The 20196-nt window shown below is 55.0% G+C and overlaps 2 protein-coding genes and 1 long non-coding RNA gene across 5 annotated transcripts in view; 2 read left to right on the top strand and 1 right to left on the bottom strand.

The window, feature by feature from the left end:
- RUVBL1 (RuvB like AAA ATPase 1) overlaps window positions 1-9647 on the bottom strand; it is a 30951-nt gene extending 21304 nt beyond the window's left edge. Inside the window, exons 1-2 of the mRNA XM_018038237.1 lie at window positions 9427-9647; window positions 5856-5942 (exon numbers count right to left, since the gene is read on the bottom strand). Of these exons, the coding sequence (XP_017893726.1) occupies window positions 5856-5942; window positions 9427-9567 (228 nt within the window). The 5' untranslated portion in view covers window positions 9568-9647. The remainder of the gene's footprint in view (window positions 1-5855; window positions 5943-9426) is intronic.
- On the top strand, window positions 9797-13962 carry LOC108633355. Its single transcript, XR_001917006.1, has 2 exons — window positions 9797-10598; window positions 11099-13962. It is a non-coding gene; the product is annotated as an uncharacterized LOC108633355 (long non-coding RNA).
- The window catches only part of EEFSEC (eukaryotic elongation factor, selenocysteine-tRNA specific), a 112984-nt gene continuing 108564 nt past the window's right edge, over window positions 15777-20196 (top strand). The window contains exon 1 of one of the 3 annotated variants that reach the window (XM_018038244.1): window positions 15777-15878. Coding sequence is in view for 1 of the 3 variants with exons in the window: in XM_018038243.1 (XP_017893732.1) it covers window positions 16365-16662 (298 nt within the window). In the remaining 2 variants the exon portion in view is untranslated. Of the gene's footprint in view, window positions 15893-16336; window positions 16663-20196 lie in introns of those variants that run through there. The other 2 variants (XM_018038245.1, XM_018038243.1) reach the window with 2 other exon arrangements.

Below are 20196 nucleotides of genomic sequence, written 5' to 3'. Positions count from 1 at the left end.
CTGCTCACCTTCCCAGTCTCTCTTCTTTCTCTTCCCCCAGCACTTCAGGCCCAGCTCCCCCCCCTCAGGTGTGAACTCGGAGACAGGGCCACGCCTGATGCAGGGCAGACCCCACAGCAGTCAACACAGAAGAGACAGCCGGTGCGCTCCTGTGACAGTGAGAAGTGCGTGGTTACGAGACGCCTCGGTGGTGTCCGGCTGCCTCCGTCTAAAGGCTCTCAGGAGGATGGCATAAGACGCGGCTACCATACGGACTGTACCTGCACCTACTAAGCGGCACAGAGTGGCGTGCACGAAGGCTGCGCGACGTGAGCCGTGAGCTTCCAGACGTTTAAGCTGGATTCAGAAAAAGCAGGGGAACCAGAGATCAAATTGCCAACATCCGCTGGATCACAGAAAGGCAGGAGAACTCCAGGAAAACATCTACTTCCGCTTCACTGACTACACTAAAGCCTTTGCCTGTGTGGACCACAACAAACTGGAAAATTCTCAAAGAGATGGGAATACCAGACCACCTTACCTGCTTCCTGAGAAATCTGTACGCAGGTCAAGAAGCAACAGTTAGAACCAAACATGGAACAACGGATTGGTTCCAAATCGGGAAAGGAGTACGTCAAGGCTGTATATTGCCACCCTGCTTATTTAATTTCTATGAAGGGTACATCATGTGAAATGCTGGGCTGGATGAAGCACAAGCTGGAATCAAGATTGCCGGGAGAAATATCAATAACCTCAGATATGCAGATGACACCACCCTTATGACAGAAAGTGAAGAGGAACTAAAAAGCCTCTTGATGAAAGTGAAAGTGGAGAGTGAAAAAGCTAGCTTAAAACTCAACATTCAGAAAACGAAGATCATGGCATCTAGTCCCATCACTTCGTGGCAAATAGATGGGGAAACAATGGAAGCAGTGAGAGACTTTATTTTGGGGGGCTCCAAAATCACTGCAGATGGTGACTGCAGCCATGAAATTAAAAGACGCTTACTCCTTGGAAGAAAAGCTGTGATAAGCATCATCAGCATATTAAAAAGCAGAGACGTTACTTTGCCAACAAAGGTCCGTCTAGTCAAGGCTACGGTTTTCCCAGTGGTCATGTGTGGATGCGAGAGCTGGACTGTGAAGGCTGAGTGCTGAAGAATTGATGCTTTTGAACTGTGGTGTTGGAGAAGACTCTTGAGAGTCCCTCGGACTGCAAGGAGATCAAAACAGTCCATCCTAAAGGATAACGGTCCTGGTTATTCATTGGAAGAACTGATTCTGAAGTTGAAGCTCCAATACTCTGGCCACCTGATGCAAAGAACTGGCTCATTGGAAAAGACCTTAATGCTAGGAAAGATTGAAGGCAGGAGGAGAAGGGGACAATAGAGGATGAGATGGTTGGATGGCATCAGCGACTCAATGGATGTTGAGCCCATTGAGTCCAGCAGTTGGTGATGGGCAGGGAAGCCTGGCATGCTGCAGTCCATGGGGTCAGAAGAGTCGGACACGACTGAGTGACTGAACTGACTTGCACAAGAGATCCTGCTGAGCCCTCCCAGCCAGCCCATGAACTTGATGGTCTAGCTCACATTTTATGGATTTAGAAACTGAAAGTCAAATTTCCAACTCACTCAAAGTCAGTTAGCAAGCACCAGGGCCAGAATGCAAACCCCGATCTCTAGGACCTACTTCTGCATGACCACCCCCAAGCAAGTGGCACAAAGAGGTTGTTGCCAAGATTAGAAAGTCAACTGTATTTTCAATCTCATATGAACACCTTTTTCTAAAACCCAAACACAAAGCCCCATTATTATGAGTGTGCAGCCTTAAGAGGGGAACGGCCACATTCTGAACAAGCACCACACTCCTGCCGGCCACTCAGTTAAGCTGCCTAAACCTTGGGGCCCACGGGCACGCAGTAACGCAGGAGAGTTACCACGCGCCTTGAACATGTGGAGGGGGACTGGGTAACCCACAGGTGCCGAGGGCCTCTGGTGTCTCCCAGAAGGAAAACGGTGCGATGCTACCAGAGCACCAAGGACCCTCGGTTCCAGCAACTGGCCGAGAGAGCCACAGCCGCTCCCTCCTGTCACAGAACGTCCGGAATGAGGAACAGTCAAGACAGATCCAGAGCGGAAGCTGCCATGCCCGGGGGGCTGGGCCTGTGACAGATGCCAGAAGCCATGGGCACAAAGAAGCCTCCAAGAGCACGTGTCAGCAGACAAGCTGAGCAGGGAGGAGCTCTCCAAGGGCCAGGGACAGGCTGGCCAGTCTCAGCACAGCTCCGGCTGAGGAGGCCTCCCTAGCAAGCTCTCAGAGTCAGGAGTGGACTCTACACGGCCTGACGGCCAGGAAACCCAAGCCACAAAATTCCCATCACGTGCCCTGGGGTGGTGGCAAGCAGGGCCCCTCACAAGTCCTCTCAGGAAGTACTCGGCCCTAACCAGGAGATCAGGGAAGCCTCAGATTTGATCAAACACAAGTCCACAAGCAGACACAGGATATAAAGTGAATAAGAAATTATTTCATGAACAAGAAACAAGAGACTATCAAAAATAGCCAGATCTTGAAGAAATGAAAAAATTTAAAAATAGGAGGAGGGAGAGGCTTCTTCATTACAAAAAAAAGTAAAAAGAAAAAAAAAAGGCAGGCTAATATATGTATTAATGAGGAGGACATGGCAATGCATTCCAGCATTCTTGCCTGGAGAACCCCCAGACAGAGGGCTCTGGCGGCTGCAGTCGTTTACGGGGTTGCAAAGAGCTGGACACAACCGACAACTGAACGCAGCGCAGCACGCGTGTATTAACAGAGGATACAGAGCTTTAGGAAGTCGCCACTGCGCAGCCACCACTGTGGTAACTGATAAGGCAAAGACCACTGAAGAACACTGCAGCCCCGGGTGAAAGGACATTCCCGACATCTCAGTGTCACTTCCCAGGAGACTGTTTCAGAGCGAGCCAGTCCCCTCAAAGAGAATGCGGTGGGGTGCCAGCCTTCCACTGTGAGGCAGGTTCCAGACGCAATGCCACCTGCGCAGTGCTCTGCCAAAGTGCTGGGTGCTTCTTCAGACAAAATCAGACAACCGCTGTGGGACACTGTACAAAACAACCGTCCTGGGCTTTTCAGAAATGTAACAACTGTAAAAGGAATCAAAAAAATGCTGGGAAGGGCGCCTGTTCTAGATAAAGAGACTGGAGAAACTACCGTGAATGCAACGTGAGGCGTGTGGTTATAATTCAAATAAGAAGGATAAAAAAGGAAAACAAAATGAAACAAAAACAGAAGCACAAAAAATGAAAGAGCCAAGAACGGAAACGACGTACAGATATCTTAATATGAAGCAAACATTAGCTGATGCTATTAGCAACATTACATTTCTTGGGTGGGTAACAGTATCATGGCAAAGAAGGTCCTGGCACTTACTTTCAAATGGTTCAGAAGTAAAATACAGAAAACACAAATGTCACCAAATATTTACCATTAGTTACCTATGAGTAGGGTACAGAGGGGTTCATCAAACTGTTCTTTCCACTCTTTTGTAGATTTCCAATGTTGCAAAATGGAAAATATTCAATGGACTGCATTGAAGAGTAGCTTTCTCACAGGCTACAAGGCAGACTGGAAGAGAGGCCTAAAGAAGCTACCCAGAATGCAGCAGGGCCACAGAAACAGAGCACACACGAGAGGCTGCAGTCTCGAGGACAAGCTGGGAGGCCCTGGCCCGGGCGCTTCAGGCTGCAGAGCTCGCGGTGGGGGCCGCTCCACACTCTGCAGGACGCCCTGCAGGCCCCGTGGCCTCCACCGAGAAGAGGCCAGCAGCACTCGCTGCCCCACCAAGTGCAACGATCGAAAATGGCTCAGTTATGCCAAAGGGCCCCAGAGGGCAACGGTGGTCCAGGCAGAGGACCTCTGCAGGGGAGCGCCAGTCACTGGATTTCAGGAGAGGAAAGAGACCAGACAAAGGTAGCGTCTGAGGAAAAAGAGGCTAGCCAGTTCCCAGAACTGATGAGATACATTACACACTCAGATCCACGTCAAGCAGGATAAATGAAATAAATCCACTCTTCGACATACTACAGTGAGGCACCAAACCCAAAATATCCCAAAAACACCCGGAGAAAAAAGACAAAAGCAACACTAGCAGCCAAAAGGCAGGAAACACCATTGAGAGAAACAGCGCTGAGAGAGCACCTGTCAGCTGAGTTACTCATCCAACAGAACTCTCTCTCAAAACAAGGGCAATACAATTTACACAAACCTGACTTTGCCACCAACAAACTTCCAGAAGGAACTCGCTAACAATGCGGTTTAGGAAGAAGAAAATGGAAGGAGAGCAAACGTCTAAGATACGAAAAGGAATAGCAAGCAAATAAATGGTCAATACACTGACGAACCCGGAGAAGGAAGGCAACCACTCCAGGTTTCTTGCCTGGGAAATCTCATGCAGAGGAGCCTGGCGAGCTACAGTCCATGGGGTCTAGGGACTGGGCAACGAACACACACACGGCGATGGGCAGAAAGGAAACTGAAGTTCACGTTTACAGCCCTTTAAAGCTTACTTGTTCACAAATACAGCACTTTTCCCTCAACTTTAAGACATCAATGTAAGATATACTGGCAATTCAATCATATGACTTCCAAATGGTAAGGTCACCATCTTACCACTACCAGCTTAATAACTCTTCAACAGGGAGGGCTTCAGAAAGGCTAGGGGACCTGCCTGGGGTCTCAGCACCGGGGTGGAAGCCCCTTCTTTACGAACTCACTCCCAAGCTTCTCCTCTCCTGCATTAAGTGAGTGAGTGAGTTGCTCAGCTGTGTCCAGCTCTTTGCGACCTCATGGACCATACAGTCCATGGGATTCTCCAGGCCAGAATACTGGAGTGGGTAGCCTTTCCCTTCTCCAGGGGATCTTCCCAACCCAGGGATTGAATCCAGGTCTCCCTCATTGCAGGCAGATTCTTTAACAGCTGAACCCTAAGAGATGCCCAGGAATACTGGAATGGGTAGCCTATCCCTTCTCCAGCGGATCTTCCCAACCCAGGAATCAAACCGGGGTCTCCTGCATTGCAGGTGGATTCTTTACCGGCTGAGCTATGAGGGAAGCATCAAGCGGCCCTCTTAAAGAACAAACAGGCCCAGATGGTGTGTTTCAAGATCCCGGCCAAGCCCCTCACAGATCCCATAGGCTGTTAGGCATCTTGGCCTAGAAGGCCCTTTTCTTTCCTGCAAAGCCAAACCCTCTCCCGGCTCCAAGAGCAAATGTCAAGCCTCAACTCCTCCAGCCGTACCAGCCCGAGTGCCACCTTCTGCTGCAATGCCAGCTGCATTTAAGGCCAGGTGACGCCCTATAGCTCAGTGCTCAACTGGAGACTCTCCTGCTGCCATGGTCTCCTCTCTGCCCCGGAGAGCCTATTAGGCCCTTGGCGATAAGAAGATAAAAATCTTTTTCCCTTCTCCTGCCATCTCTCACAGCTAGCACAGGGTTGCGTCGTCAGCGTGTGGAAAATTGCCTGCTGACTGATTTTCTTTCCCTCCCAAATAAGATGTCATTCCCAAGATTTTATGACACCCTAGGCCAACAGAAATATATTTCCAAAGCAAAGGAGACTTGAAAGAGATAAAAGACAAATTACAGACAATGAGACCCCTCTGAGGACTTCATTCTCTTTTCTCTGGAGGTCAGCCAGGATAATCTGAATTTTAGTAGCATGAATTTTAGATACTCAATTGTATTCCTGCACATCAGTTTTAAAAACATACATATAACCAATTCAGCTAAACAAAGACTAGTTAAGACACAAATTCAATTTGGTTTAGACATTAAAATCAACGTCTCGGGCAGATTTTTAAAATGAGAGAAAATGAGTACCTTGCCAGTTCCAGGAGGTCCTGCCAACAGGACAGCTCTTCCAGCCATTTTCTTGCTTTTGATTAATTCTACTATCACACCACATGCCTAGACACCACAATGGAAAGAAATAGTAAATCAATATTAAAATGCTTCACAGGAGGAAAAAGTCCAGTCTCTGGCGCACACAATTCACAGACTCATTCACTGAATGCCAGGACACCACAGAGGCTGTTCTAGGTGCTAGAGAACACGAGGGCCGCAGAGCTCCTGTCCTGGTGGAGGAGACAAACACAAATCACTAGGAAGAGACAAGGGCGACAAAAGGGCGAGTGGCTGGGGGCAGAGGTTACTCTACAGGGTGAGCTGGGGAGGCCTCTTAGACATTATATTTGATACATGAAACTCCAGGCGGAGCAGAAGTCAGTGTTCCCGGCAATTCAAAATACAGCAATGAGCTTGGCACACCCAAGGGACAGAAAGGCTGCCTGACCCAGAGTTCAAAGAACAAGCGGAAAAGGGAGATGAGGTCGTGGAGGCAGGAGGGGCAGGACTTGCAACAGGACCTGCCAGTCCCCAGTCAAGTCTGGCTTCATTCTGCATGTAATGGGAAACCAGTGAAGACGTCTCAGCTACATGCCATGTTCTGAAGATTCGTTTTTAAAGATTCTTGATGGCTGCCATATGGAGAATGGAAACGGAGCCGCGGCACACACGCCAGGGGCCTCTAGAAACCGGAAATGAAACTGTGTATATCTTCACATGTGCACCTTTCCAGGGAGAGGATTCACAGCTTTCGTTAGATTCTCAAATTAACCCACAAAGTACTAAGAGTCAATGACACACTCTACTAGTTGGCCATCAGTTAACTATCCCAGGATGCTGCAAGCAAGCGCTACATGTGATGTTTAATCTATGGCATCATAAGACCCAAGAACTGCCTTTCAGATCCTAAAGATTAAATTAGTTGTTAGCATACTTTAAACATTCTGAGTATTAAGCCATTTTGTACAGCATATACATTGTGTGTGTATTTATATGTGTAATCACATACATCTATATGTGTATACAGTTGACCCATGAACCCTTGAAGCTGGGATGCGCAATCTCCACACAGTCAAAAATCAGCACATAACTCTACAGCCAGCCCTGCACATCCGTGACAGCAGCCAAGGGTCCTAACACTCATACACTGAAAGAGATCTGCATGTGGTGGGCCCATGCAGTTCAAACCCATGCTGTTCAAGGGCCGACTGTATACTGACACATATATGTCTGTCCATCACAGTCTATAAAGTCTATAAACTGTATAGTTGCTGATTGTATGCGTTTTAGAGCATTTCTGGAGCAAGGCTGAGAAAGTCGCACTCCCTGAACTCCTGTATCTTGAGACTACACAAGATCCCTTACACGATTCAAAGCACACCTCTCTCCGAGGTGCATTCCATTTGTCTCAAGGCAGGTCACAGCTTTTCTCCCTGGACAGCACCTTGCTGACAATGTCTTGTGAACACACCTAACTCTTCTCTCTCTTTTCCCCATGGACTGTGGAGATGTATCTTGCTCTCACACTTAGACAGCCCCTCAAAACACAGGTTCAAGGAAACCATGTGGATGTGCTCCACCCCATTTCTGGCTCAGCTGGGAGAGCACGGCACACTTACACAGCCCAGAAGAGATTCTTCCGAGATCGCATTTTCAAAAAGATAAAGGAGCCTCTGAGGTCCTTCCACAGTGACCTCTGATACCATTCATAACCCTCAGCACTGGAGCTCTGGGCGATTCAAAGAGGAGGAAGACTTTTCAAGCCTTGTCTGTGTGCTCTTACTCACACACTCCCTCTTCCCGTTAATATTCTTCCATTTAGGTTCCTTCTCTCCAGTGAGCTTCTTCCAGTGAATTCCAAGATTTAAAAAGTATGAACTGGAAGGGCCTTTAGAAAACTGTAACTCTCATTTTTCAGGTGAGCCTATTAAACACCAAGGAGGCTGGTGATGTGACCAGACCCAAACAAGGACCTGGCGGCAGCGGTGGGATGACTAATAAATCAGCACATAAATTCTGAGTCCCTATAATAAGCCAGGTTCTGGATATTTACCACCACCCGGTCTCTATCCTTGGGAAGCTCATATTCAGATGGAGGCACATAGCAGCTGAGTTAACAGCATGGATTCTGGAGTCAGCTTGCCTTGCCTAGCTCTGCCAAGCACCAGCTGAGTAATCTGAGACCCATAACCTGATCTCTGTGAAACACAATTTTCTCATCCGAAAACAGAATTCGTAACATCGAGGCCCGAATGCTAACGGATTTACGGTGAAGTATACTAATGTCTGACATGCAAAGGCAGCCTGCTGGAGGGCTAAATGAACAGACAGAAGACAAGCAACGGCGTAAAATGTCGCTTGTAGAACCCGGGCACACAGGTACACAGCTCTTTCAGTTTTGTGGTACGTCAGAAGAGAGTCATAAAAAAGCAGAGAGGGACAGTCTAAGGATGGAGGGGACGATAGGACGATGGAAACGGGGCTGCTTAGCACATGGAAATCACGCAAGGACTATTTGCAGTGACAGCCTCTCAGACAGCTGAGGCTGGATAAAGAGAAGCTAGTCACCTTAATCCTGCCACAGTTTCCCCTCTACAAGCATGGTGTCCAGAATGGAGGCTTCTCTTTGGCCCTTTCTTAGCACAGTTAGGCTAGAGGGCAAGAGTCTTGACCTGGACTGAGAGAGCTGCTGAGCCACAGCAGAGGTCCTGGCAACGGGCTGAGGGGGACTGCTACACAGACAGCACTGTCTCAGGAGTCAGAAACACAGGCACAAACTCCAGTGTTACTAAACTGAGTCGCCAGTGGACTGAGTGGACAGGTCTCTCACCCTGAATTTTTTCACCTACAAAAAAGCAACAATTAAAAAAAAAAAAAAGAGAGCCTGAATAGTTCTGTGATAACAATGTAGGTGAAAGGACCGGGCACCGCCATCCCTCGGTAGATACGGGCTCTAAGTGGAATGGTCAAAAAGGACTCGGTACCCGTCACCTGCCGAGGCTGGCCACTTTCCGGCTTTAAAATCCCAGGGCCTCGCAATGCGCTCTCAGAAACCCCCCAGAGCCCGTCCCCGAAGTCTAACACTCCCGTTTGGCGGTTTAAACATTGTGTCCGAAACGCGCGGTCAGGGAGAGCAGGGTTCCGCCCCGCCCCGCCAGGCCCGCCGCAGCCCCCGACCCCGCCGCAGCCCCGCCAGGCCCGCCGCAGCCCCCGACCCCGCCGCAGCCCCGCCAGGCCCGCCGCAGCCCCGCCAGGCCCGGCCCCGCCAGGCCCGCCGCAGCCCCGCCAGGCCCGCCTCAGCGCCCGCCTCAGCCCCCGGCCCCGCCGCCCCGCCAGGCCCGCCGCAGCCCCGCCTCAGCCCCGCCAGGCCCGCCTCAGCCCCGCCTCAGCCCCGCCGCAGCCCCCGGCCCCGCCGCCCCGCCAGGCGCCGCCGCAGCCCCGCCAGGCCCTCCTCAGCGCCCGCCTCAGCCCCCGCCAGGCCCGCCGCAGCCCCGCCAGGCCCGCCGCAGCCCCGCCGCAGCCCCGGCCCCGCCGCCCGCCGCCACACCTCACGCGCGTTCTCCTGGCCCACGAGGCCCGAGGCCGCCTGCTTGGCCAGGCCGCTCTCGTCCAGCCCCAGCCCCTTCACATGGCTGTGGGAGGCAATACGCTGAGTCTTCGTGGTGCTCTTCACCTCCTCGATCTTCATCCTGACAACCGCAGCCCCCGAGCCCGCACAGCCCCGGCAGCGCGCACCCCGTCACCACGAGGCCGTTACCAGGCGGTTGGTCCCGCCTAGGTCGGCGTCCCATTGGCCGCGGCGGGAACGCCTCCGCGCTCCATTGGCTCCTGGCTGCGCCCGTCGAGGCTGCCGGTAGGGCCCGCCCACCAGCTTCCGGCGGTGTCCCACGGTTGGCTTCCCCCGCGGCCGGCGCTTCCTTCCTGGGTAGGGACTAGCCGGGCGGCGCTGCGGCTCACTGGGGGCGCGCGTCCCGCTCTTCAACGGGCCTTCCGGTCCGTGAGCGCGTTCGAACCGATACCGCTCTGCGGAGCTCAAGTTCGACCTCGGTGTCGGAGACGAACAGACAGGTTTAGAACTCAAGCTTCGACCTGCGCCGGCTGAGCAGCTTTCTGACAGCCACTCCTCCCGCCGTCTTCGGGGAGGCCGTGCTCAGGGGGCCTGTCCTCTGCGTCCCCTCGCCTCCACCTCTCTCTTTACTTAGATTAAGTTGGCTGTGGGTGACGCTTAGTGTAATTCCTAGTCCCGATGAAGATGCGGGCGCAAAGAGGCCCCGCAACTCACCCAAGAGCGCGCAGCAAGCAATCAGCAGTTGGAATTTCTGCTGAGCACTTAAGGCACGGCAGCCTGTGGGACCCTCATCCCAGCCCTCGGATTGGACGGTCATCCCGCGGCTGCGTCCTGTCCGTTCCATGAAAATGTCAGCGCTGCCTGGAACAGTGTGCTCTTCCCATCCACCCATCCGTTCAATAAACATTGGTTTGCACCTGCTCTGAGCCGGACACTCCACGATGCAGGCTTAAGTACAAAGTCTGCAGCCTTAACAAGCTTAGTCCTTAGTTGGGAAGCTTGCGATGGTGAGGTGTGCAAGCCCCGAGCAGGCCACCTGAAACAGCTGGAGAGCCTAGGAAGGCACCAGGAGATGATATGGTAATGCCCACACGGAACCCTGATGGCAGGCTAACGTCCTTAGGAGAAGATGGTGCTTTGCCATGTCGCAGGTAAGTGGACTCAGGTCCAGAGAAACGAGGGACTTGCCCAGAGCTCAGGGGAGCCTTTCTGGACCAGGGCTGAGAGGCCTGAAGCCACATCGTGCTGCAGTGGTTGCTGACTCTCATCTCTCCTTGTGCTTCTCCGTCATCACTTCTGAGTCTAGGTTTCCAGTTACTTGCATGACTGTCGGGTCCGGGTCAGTCTCTCCCACTAAACTGCAGGCATTGTGAAAGCGCAGACCTGGTCGCTGCTGTCCGTCATTTCAGCGTCAGTGTCTGGCTCATAGCTAAGGCTTCTGCCCGGTTTGGACCCCCACGTTCACATGGAGTCAGGCAGTTTTGCTGCGTGTATTTTACACTCTGGATCTTAGCTGGACTTGGTAATGGTTTCTGTCAGTGAATGGAAACTGTTGTCCCCCACCTCCTCTTCCACCAGAGCGGTTGCATTTTTTTTTCCTGCTAAAGAAGGGTTCAGAAATCTGATCTGACCCAGCATTCTCTTTTTACAGGTGCGGAAACTGAGGCCCTAAAGGAGGATGGAGTTTGTCCAAAATCACAAATTGAGCAAATGCCTTTCCAGGCGTAGACGGCAGGTCCAGCGTGCAAAGAAACTGGACCTGGCCGCAGAGTCAGGCAGTTCCTTCTGTTTCAGCAGAAGATGATGTAGCAGGCCAGGCTCCAAGGTGCGTGAAGGTCAGTGAGGCCACAGCAGTAGACTTGATTATCATGCCTGCCCAGCACCCTTCTTACCTCCTGACCCCCCTCACTCTCATTTTCTGTAGAGAACCACCCTTCCCCCTCTGGGCACCACATGGCTTAAATGGGTTGGCCCTCCCTCAGCTTCGTTTCCGGGATGGACACGGGACCTTGGCCTGGCCGATCAGTGTCCTCTCGTCCCCAGAATAGTGATTGGTTCAGAAATGTGAGCGGACAGTCCAGTGACACTTAGTCCTGCACCTTTACGGGAAATAACAGGAAAGAGCCTTGGTCCTGGGTCTCCGCGTCATCTTTTCCGCTTCATGGGAAGGCTCCACCTGAGGGTGGAGCCTGCACAGAGGACAGGTCAGCTGGCAGAGACCCCTGAGGCAGTCCTTTACGTCCCCAGCCCCAGCCAGCTTGCCCCACTTGCAGGGTGAGCAGGGCAGACCCTGGGGCCTAAGAGCTTGAGTTAGGGCCCCCTCCATGGGCCTGAGAGTGACACAGGCAAGGTCCGGGGCGGACGCCGCGCCCCGGCCTGTGCTGTGCGGGCCCTGGCCCGCCTGCCTGCCGGCTGGCCCACCCTCTCACGCCAACCCCCTGACCCTTGCTCTTTCAGCGCCTGTCCCTTGACCCCTCATGTCTTCATCCAGGCCGAATCATCTCAGCCTCTTGGTTTCCAACACTTCTGCTCCCTCTTTGCTTTGAAGTCTTTCACATCTGACCTTTGAACCCCCAAGTCCAGGTCAAGCCTGCCTCTGCCTTCTCCACACCTTGAGAAGACTGCTGAGTATACAGCAGTCTGTGGAGCCACGCGCCCATCATGTTCTCCAGCCTCAGCTGAGCGCTCAGAGCATGTCCTCAACTGATAGAACATTTAATAACGGCCCATCAAACAGTGAAGCAGCGGCATGAGGACAGACGCAGGCCTACGGGATAAAACGGAGCGTCCAGAAATAAGCCTCAGCGTGCGAGCAAGGGGGCCACGGCCACTCGCAGGGGAAAGCTGAAACTGTAATTAGGTTTTGGTGACTTTGGGCTTAGCAGAAGCGACTGTACTTGGGGCCTGTTGTGTTGTTTCTTAATTTCCTCCTCCTGACCGATTCTCAGCCTGAGAGATGCGATGGAAATTTAAGGCCTTAGCGCTACTCCCAGCCACCGCTCTGGAGCCCTTGCAGCTTCCCCTGAACCTCTGCGGTGCTCACAGCTCACGACGTCGGGTTCACATTCTTTACCTCAGTAATTCATTCTTTTTCTGACGCTTCTGTCTCAGGGAGATCATTTGCTTGGTGGCTAGTGGCTGCGAACGTGCATTTAAAGCTTTTGAGAGAATACAATGCACTGTGAAGATTGTGATGATGATTGTAAGCAATATAATCCCCAGGGTCTGGGGTGCACTTCAGAGCCATGACCCCCAAGATCCAAACCAGTCACGCTCAAAGCCAGAGAAAGTCCCTGTTGAGGGAGGCCCCCTTGTAAGCTACCTGGCTTCATCTCTGGTCTCATATTCCCGCATTCTCGTCAGCATTTGGAATGACCTCCCTTTCCGACTGTGGCCAGGCGCACTGGTACACTTGTTATTTCATCTCCAGGTTGATTTCTGGGGGCAGAAGGGAAGATGATTATGCTGGCACCTTGGAAGTGGTGCAAAGAACACAGCCAAGTAACGTTGATCCACATAGTGAGAACGTTACTGCCTTCTTAACCCTTTTTTTTTTAACCCTTTTTTTTTTTGGCTGCACAGCTTGGACCGAACCGTGATCCCTGACCAGGGATTAAATCCCGGTTCACCGCAGTAAAAGCCCACGTCGTAACCATTGTCTGGCCAGGGAATTCCTGCGCCTTTTTAATTCTAATTCCGTGAATCTTAGGGGGTGGAGTGTGACTCTCCGTTTTTAATACTTGCTAGTCTCACTTTTTATTGAGACTTTTGTGGGTCCCAGCTATTTGTGGAAAGTGATAGTGTTTTTCCGTATATGGGGAAATACTTTTATTTAAGTCAGCCTTAAAGCTGTGTCTGCCTGGATCTTGCGTGAATGGTGAAGGCGGCTCATGGCACTGGGTTTGGAGACAGCTGGCATGAAACGGGGGTCGGCTGGCAGGGAGCGGAGGCTGAGCAAGCCTCCTCTCGCGGCCCTCCTCCCTCTGCCGGGGACTAGCCCCAGCAGCACCACCGAGGGCTGTCAGGAGAGTTCAGTGAGGGCCTGGCCCCGGGCCTGAGCTGGAAGCGGCGCAGAAAGTGGCATTCGCGCTCGCAGCCCAGAGGCCCAGGCTTGCCCCTGCCGCCTGCCCGCTCCTGCCCGCTGTGTGCGCTGCCTTCCAGTCGTCCTGCCCGGCTTTGCCCCGAGGACTCTCCTGGGAATTGCTGTGCAGCCTGAGGCAGAAAGCGGGGCTGGGGCTGGGGTCAGGTCAGCCAGCCTTCTCTGCTGGGGCCTCTCTCCATGCCAGCAGACATGCCCCACTGCGGCGGGGGAACAGCTGAAGGCTGCGGGTCCCCAGGGCTCTGGCTGCACCCCCGTCCCACGGTGTCACGTGGCAGCGGGGTCAGAGGTCAGGGGAGCGTGGTCTGACCAGAGGACAGGCCGTCGGGCTGTTTCTGGTGTATCAGACTGTGATCCTCTGACCAGGTGGGAGGGAATTATGAGCCATTCCCTAACTTAATAAATGTGAAAATAGATTCCACAGTCTAGTTAAATGTCTGTATTCATTTACTATGCCTGCAGTAACCAATTCCTACAAACTGTGTCATGAGGCAACTCCCACGTGTTCTGTTACAGTTCTGCCCATCAGTGTCCAAAACAGGCCTCACTGGGGTAAATCCAGGTGTGGGCAGGCGGGGTTCCTTTCTGGAGGCTCCGGGGAGCTCCCACAGGCTGGGTTTTCCAGCTTCTACAGCCTGCCCAGCTCCTGGACTCAGGTCCTGCTTCCACCTGTAAAGACAGTAACGGCCAGCGACGTCTTCTTATTTCTCCGTCTCTGGTTCCTTTCCTCCCTCCTCTCTCCCAGGGCCCACGGGATAATCTGGGATAAGCCTCACTCCTCAACCTCATCTCAGGATCTTTAACCGAGTCACATCCACCAGGTCTTGTTACTGTGCAGGCCAACACTGTCACAGGTTCTAAGACGTGGACATCTTTGGAGGTCACTGTTCTGCACGGCCAGCCTCCCCCCGCAGGGGTCCCGTCACAGCCCAGATGATTTCCACAGGTTTTAGTCCGTATCAGAGAGCAGCATACTTTTGTACTGCTTGTCCTGGAAAAAGATTTCCGGTTTTTCTCCAATTGTGCTAACTTGGGTCACACACTGCCGAACCAGTGGCCATGGCTACTGAAAGGACCTGAGTCTCAGGTCCATCCCTGGAGCTAGAGTGGGGTCAGCCCCCATGGTGACCCGGAGGAGAAGAGCGTGATGCCTCTGAGGACAGTTGAGGAGGGAGAGGCCGCTGACCCCTGCAGACCTTAAAGAGCTTGTATCCATATTCAGGTGGAAGAAATGGGGTGGGAGGCGGGTGGGGCCACGGGGCATGATTCCAGCTTGTGGGGACCAATTCTCGCCGGGACGTCAGCTCCCGCCCTGCAGCTCAGGGGGCACTATCAGAGCTGCTCAGCACTGGCGGTGCCATGGAGCACAGTGGTGGCCTGGTGACAACCTGATCCGAGGTCAGTATGGGGCACGCCGAGGAAGGTACATGGTTAATACAGTCACTGGCAAGGTGGATAGCCTCAGAGAAGACGGAGATTTCCATTTCACTCCTAGAAGAGTCTTTAAAGCCAAAACTCAAATCAAAGAGCAAAGTATAATAACTTCCTCTGGGTAAATTTATAATTAATCCTGGATTAATTGGTCTTAATGAAATTGAATTAATTACTAGCTGTTTGTAAAGAACTTTGAACTACCTTAATACAAAATAGCATTAAAAGAACAGAAAGGAACCCGCATTGCATTAACATTAAGAAGAAATCCCAAATAATCGCAGTTCTGCAGGCCGTTCCCTGTCAATCATTTCCCAGGGACTGGGCCCAGCCTTGGAACCCAGCCTGGGACTCAGGAGTTTGTGGCAGAGGACGGTGTCTTTGTGGGCTGGAGGTCTGGCAGTGGCTCCACTCAAGAAACAGTTTGCACATGCTCTCCTGGGGGCAAGCAAAGATATGCAAGGGTCCTCAGCTCACTGGGACAGGGGCGAGCACCAGAGCACCAGGCTGGTCTAAAGCAAAGTGGCTTCCCTGGGGTAGAAGCCAGCAGAGACAAAGGGCAGAGAGGCAGGCGTGACGGGACCTGCGTCTTGCTGGCAGCGGCGCTCCAGTTCCTGCAGGGTGTCCCTCACACGCCTCCGGGCACACCTGCCAAGGCAGAGCTCTGTGCTTCCCTGCTGGTGCCCAGGCATGCCGCCCCCAGGATACAGTCTTAAGCTGGCCGACTTTCAGACAACCCAGAGCTGCCATCTCCTTGGCGCTTGTGGAGATGGGGCTGGACTCCCCCACGGGGCTCAGGCCCCACCCCGAGGCCCACTGCTGGGGAAGGAGTGGCGTGTGAGCCGGCTGCGGCGGGACTGGAGACAGGAGCACCTGGCCTAAAGCCGCAGCCCTGCCGCCGGTGAGCGTTTGGGTGTAAGTCCGGCCAGGTCATGGCTGCAGCCCACAGCCCCAGGCATCAGGGGTTCACCAGGCAAATGTTCCTGGGATTTCATACAGAAACACTCTTGACAGGCGGGGCTGTCCCCGCTTGGCTGAAGCTGAGCAGCGGCAGCCCGTCCGTGCAGGGCCCCTCTGGGCGCTGCAAACGCTGCCGATCTCTCCTGAGAGCCACCCGCCGGGCCCAGGCAGGCATTTGGAAGTGAGGTCCGAGCCGCTGACCGTGGGCCACCCCTTTCCTGTGGGCGGCCCTGCCAGAGCGTGAGCGCCGCGGGCCCGGCCCGGGACGCGCGCGGACACGCGGCGCTGGCTCCCCGTCCGGCGCCCCGGCGGCCCCGGCTCCCCGGCGCCGCGGCGGGCGGGCCGGGGCCGGAAGCTGCGGCGGCGGAACGCGCGAGCCGGGCGCGGGCGGCGGCCGGGCCGGCTTAGCGGGAGGACCGGCGGCGGCATGGCGGGCCGGCGGGTGAACGTGAACGTGGGCGTCCTGGGCCACATCGACAGCGGCAAGACGGCGCTGGCGCGCGCGCTCAGCACCACGGCCTCCACCGCCGCCTTCGACAAGCAGCCGCAGAGCCGCGAGCGCGGCATCACGCTCGACCTGGGCTTCTCGTGCTTCTGCGTGCCGCTGCCCGCGCACCTGCGGCCGGCGCCGGCGGCGCAGCGCGGGCCCGGGCCCGAGCCGCGGCTGCAGGTCACGCTGGTCGACTGCCCGGGCCACGCGTCCCTCATCCGGACCATCATCGGCGGTGAGCGCGCCGGGGGCCGCGGGCCGGGGGCGGGGGGCGCCCCGGCGACGCCGAGCGTGTCGGGCCTCTTCGCCGCGTGTGTGCGTGGCAACACTCGCCCACTCGCTCGCAGCGCGAGTTGCGGAAGCTCAGAGACCCGCACGGGGCCCGGAGCGCGTCCGCTCGCCGTCCCCTGGGCCCCGTCGCGCGCTCCCGCGCCGTTTCCGGGCTCCACGTGGAGACGGGGCGCCTGTGTCTACGTCTCCTCCTCCTCTTCTTTTTCTTCCTTTTCTGTTTTTGCAAACAAGCTGGTAACACCGCAGGCACTGTTCCACTGGACCCTCCAAGCTGCCGCCCCTGTAGTAAAGCAGCACCCGCTCCAGTGTTCCTGCCTGGAGAATCCCGCGGACAGAGGAACCTGGTGGGCTACAGTCCGTGGGGTCTCAAAGAGTCGGACATGACTGAGCAACTAGGCACACACCCACCACAACACATCACTGTTTTTCAGCATCACGTGGAAATCCGTTGCGCCCTGGCGCCAGCATTTTCTTAATGTCTTAACGATGGACGTTTGTGTCCTTTACCATTTTTGCTCACGATGCTTCTTCAGTGAGTTTTCTGGAACAGACGTCTTTGGTGGGTGTGCTTGTGTGTCCGTAAGGAGAGCCCCTAGAACAGACATGCCTGGGCAGAGGGTCTTGGTGGGTGCTTCTCAGATGCCCTCCTGTGATGTACCGTTTCATTAATTTTAACAGTACTCGTAGTACACGAGTACATTCTACTCTTGAAAAAACAGAACATCACAGACCAGGTAGAAGACCCCTACTTACCCCTCCCGTCCCTGCAGAGGAAGTTGCTAGAGTACCTCTGAGGAGTTACCTTTTCACACCCATTTCAGTGCACTGGACTCCACGGACAGGGCTTTAAAACATGTCCCTTTTATATAGAAAGACAGTGCTTTAATGCAAGCACATGGCACAAAGGGCGTGTAGCTCAGAGACCCTCCTTCTCACTGTGGACCAGGACCCTGGTATCGCCCACCTGTCTTGTCCTCCTGTTCCTTCTGACGGCACTCCCTGGGCCCACGGGCACATGTGGGAGCGAGGATTGTTCAGATGGTTCCATTGGCCTGCTGCTGGACGGCCTCACTGGGCGTACGGGGTCCCGGCTGTATGATGAGTGTCAAATACTTCCACCTTGTCACCTCCCGACCGGTCCATGCTGCAGGCAGTCTGAGAGTTTCCTGTGTTCCGGAGAGGAGACGGAAGCACTTCTTACCGGTGTTAATGCAAAACCTGAGCACATGGAGGCGATGGGCCCCAGGCTGCTGCTCTTCTTCCTTCAATAGATCAGATGCCCGCCTTCCCCTCGGGGAAGTAGAAAAAAGTGGCTTTTTCTTTTGAGTGGAAGGGAACGGTGTTCAAGGGTCTGCCAGCCTGTGGCTACAAACCGGTGTCTGTGCAGCAATGCTGAGTGAAGGGGCGTGTTGGGGGAGTGCGGCCCCAGCTCTCCGCTGAGGACGCTGGAGTTCCCTGGACAGGGGTGGGAAGCCGCTCGGCTGCCTGTGACCTGGGTCTGTGAATCCCCGCGTTATCCTCATGGCCCAGAGGCTTCGCACGTCTTGGTCTTCTTGAGACGGCTCCGGAGGCTGAGTCCTGGCTTCTGTCCCCGGACTCCTGCGTCCTGGACCTTGTCCTTCCTCCCTGCCCTCTCCTCCTCCCTCGGCTCATCCGTCACTCGAGGGATGGATGGTCATCAGATCAGGTCCGCTCTCAGCCTCGAGACTGCCCTGAGGTTGCTCGCTGCCCTCGTGGGAACCGCAGTCTGGCCTCTGCCCGCCGCGAGCCTCGTCCCTGTCTCCCGCCCTCCCGACACACTGGCCTGCTCCTTGTTGGACGGGCCCGTCTGGCATCTGCTGTTCCCTCCTCTCGGACCATCTGACGCCTTCTCACTGAAGTCTCAGCTTGAGTGTCCCCTCCTCAGATAGGCCCCCTCAGACCCGCTGGCCTGGAGCCCCTGGCTCTCTGCACGCCTCCTTCCTCGCGTCCCGTTGTTGCCTGCGAGCCCTGCGTGCGGTCTGATGCGCTTGTGGTGCTTGCTTGTTGAGGCCTCTGTCCTCCCTGGGAGCGAGCGGGAGTAGCGTCTGTCTCACCAGTGTGTTCTCGGTGCCATGACCAGAGCCAGGCCTGTGGGAGGCACCCGGTGAATGAAGCCACATGCCAGCCCCGAGGCTGCCAGGGATGGTGACAAGTCACCAGCAGGGTGTCCTCCCCCTGCGGACTGACAGCGGAGCAGAGAGTGAGCAGAACACAGGTCAGAGGGTCAGAGCTCGTTCCGAGCCGTGCTGACCAGTCCCCGGAGCGCTGGGGGTCTCAGTGTGAGTGGACAGGGTTCCCATCCGCCCTGGCCCCTGCGATGGTGTTTCTGGGCGGTATTTTCCTCTGATCCATTTTAGAGTATAAATCTTTCAGAGTTAGAACTTCGGCAAGATTCAGTGATGGGGCTTGAGTGGGGGTGAGGGACTTGGACCCATCCTCGCTCTTGCCCTGGCAGGAAGGAGGAGGTCTGACAAATGCTGGCGGCTGGGCTCGGCCATCTGTAGTCGTCTGTGGCTGCAGGATTAACAGCGCGGTGTCTCCCTGTCTCCCGTGCCTGTGGGTAATGGACGGCCACTGTGTGCCCGACTGTCGCCCTGATCGCTGGCCCCCCATGCCCCTGCTTCAGTGGTGCTTCTGCCAGGCTTGCCCCGCTCTGGGCCTGCCTGGCCAGAGCTACTGAGCTGTCAGAGCCTTACGCGTGCGGCTGGGGTTCCTGGCCTTGGAGGGCAGTGGGCAGCCCCCGGGAGCCTGTCTCTGCAGCCTGGGGTGGGGGGGGGGGCATTCTTTATGACGCTTAAGCTTCCTCCGTTCTCTGTTTTTCCACGTCTCCGAGCTCACGGGACAGCATGGAGCCGCACGGTGCCTTCAGCCGCTCTCTCCAGGAGTACGCCTGCAGCCTGTCTGCGACGCTCTCTCTGGACCCACGAGAAGGCTCGTGTGCGGATGACCGTGCATTTTCCCCAGGTTTTGACTCTGCTTGTTGGCTGTCTGCATTTAGTGCCGAGCAGGCCGCGTGGCCCAAGCAGAGGTACCACACGGAGGGCCTGGCCACTCCAGGAGTTCAGGTGTTCCCCTCATGTGAAACCAACCAAACAGAAAGACACTTCTTGTTTTCTCCACCCTAATCTTTCAGTGGGTCTGCCTAGAAACTCGCTGTGCTGAGTCGCGGCATCTCACGCTTGTCCTCGAACGCCGGGGCATGTTTGAGGCGGTGATGAGAGTGGAGGCGCTTCCTCGGCTCTAGCTCCTTTGGCTCCTGGAATCCGTTGGCTTTCGTCCCCTGCTCCTCGGTGCCGGGTGGGACCCCTTCTTCCAAGCCCAGAGCCCTCGACGTCTCTAGGAGACCCAAGTCAAGCTCCACCTGCAGCAGCAGCCGCCGGCCAGCGGGTGACTTTGCTGGGTTTTGGGTGACAGTGTGGGAGCCGTATAACGTCAGAGACGTGGCCTCAAGTTTAAA

Source organism: Capra hircus, chromosome 22 (assembly GCF_001704415.2).
Source record: "Capra hircus breed San Clemente chromosome 22, ASM170441v1, whole genome shotgun sequence".
NCBI lineage: Eukaryota > Metazoa > Chordata > Mammalia > Artiodactyla > Bovidae > Capra > Capra hircus.
This window is presented reverse-complemented; position numbering and strand designations above follow the sequence as displayed.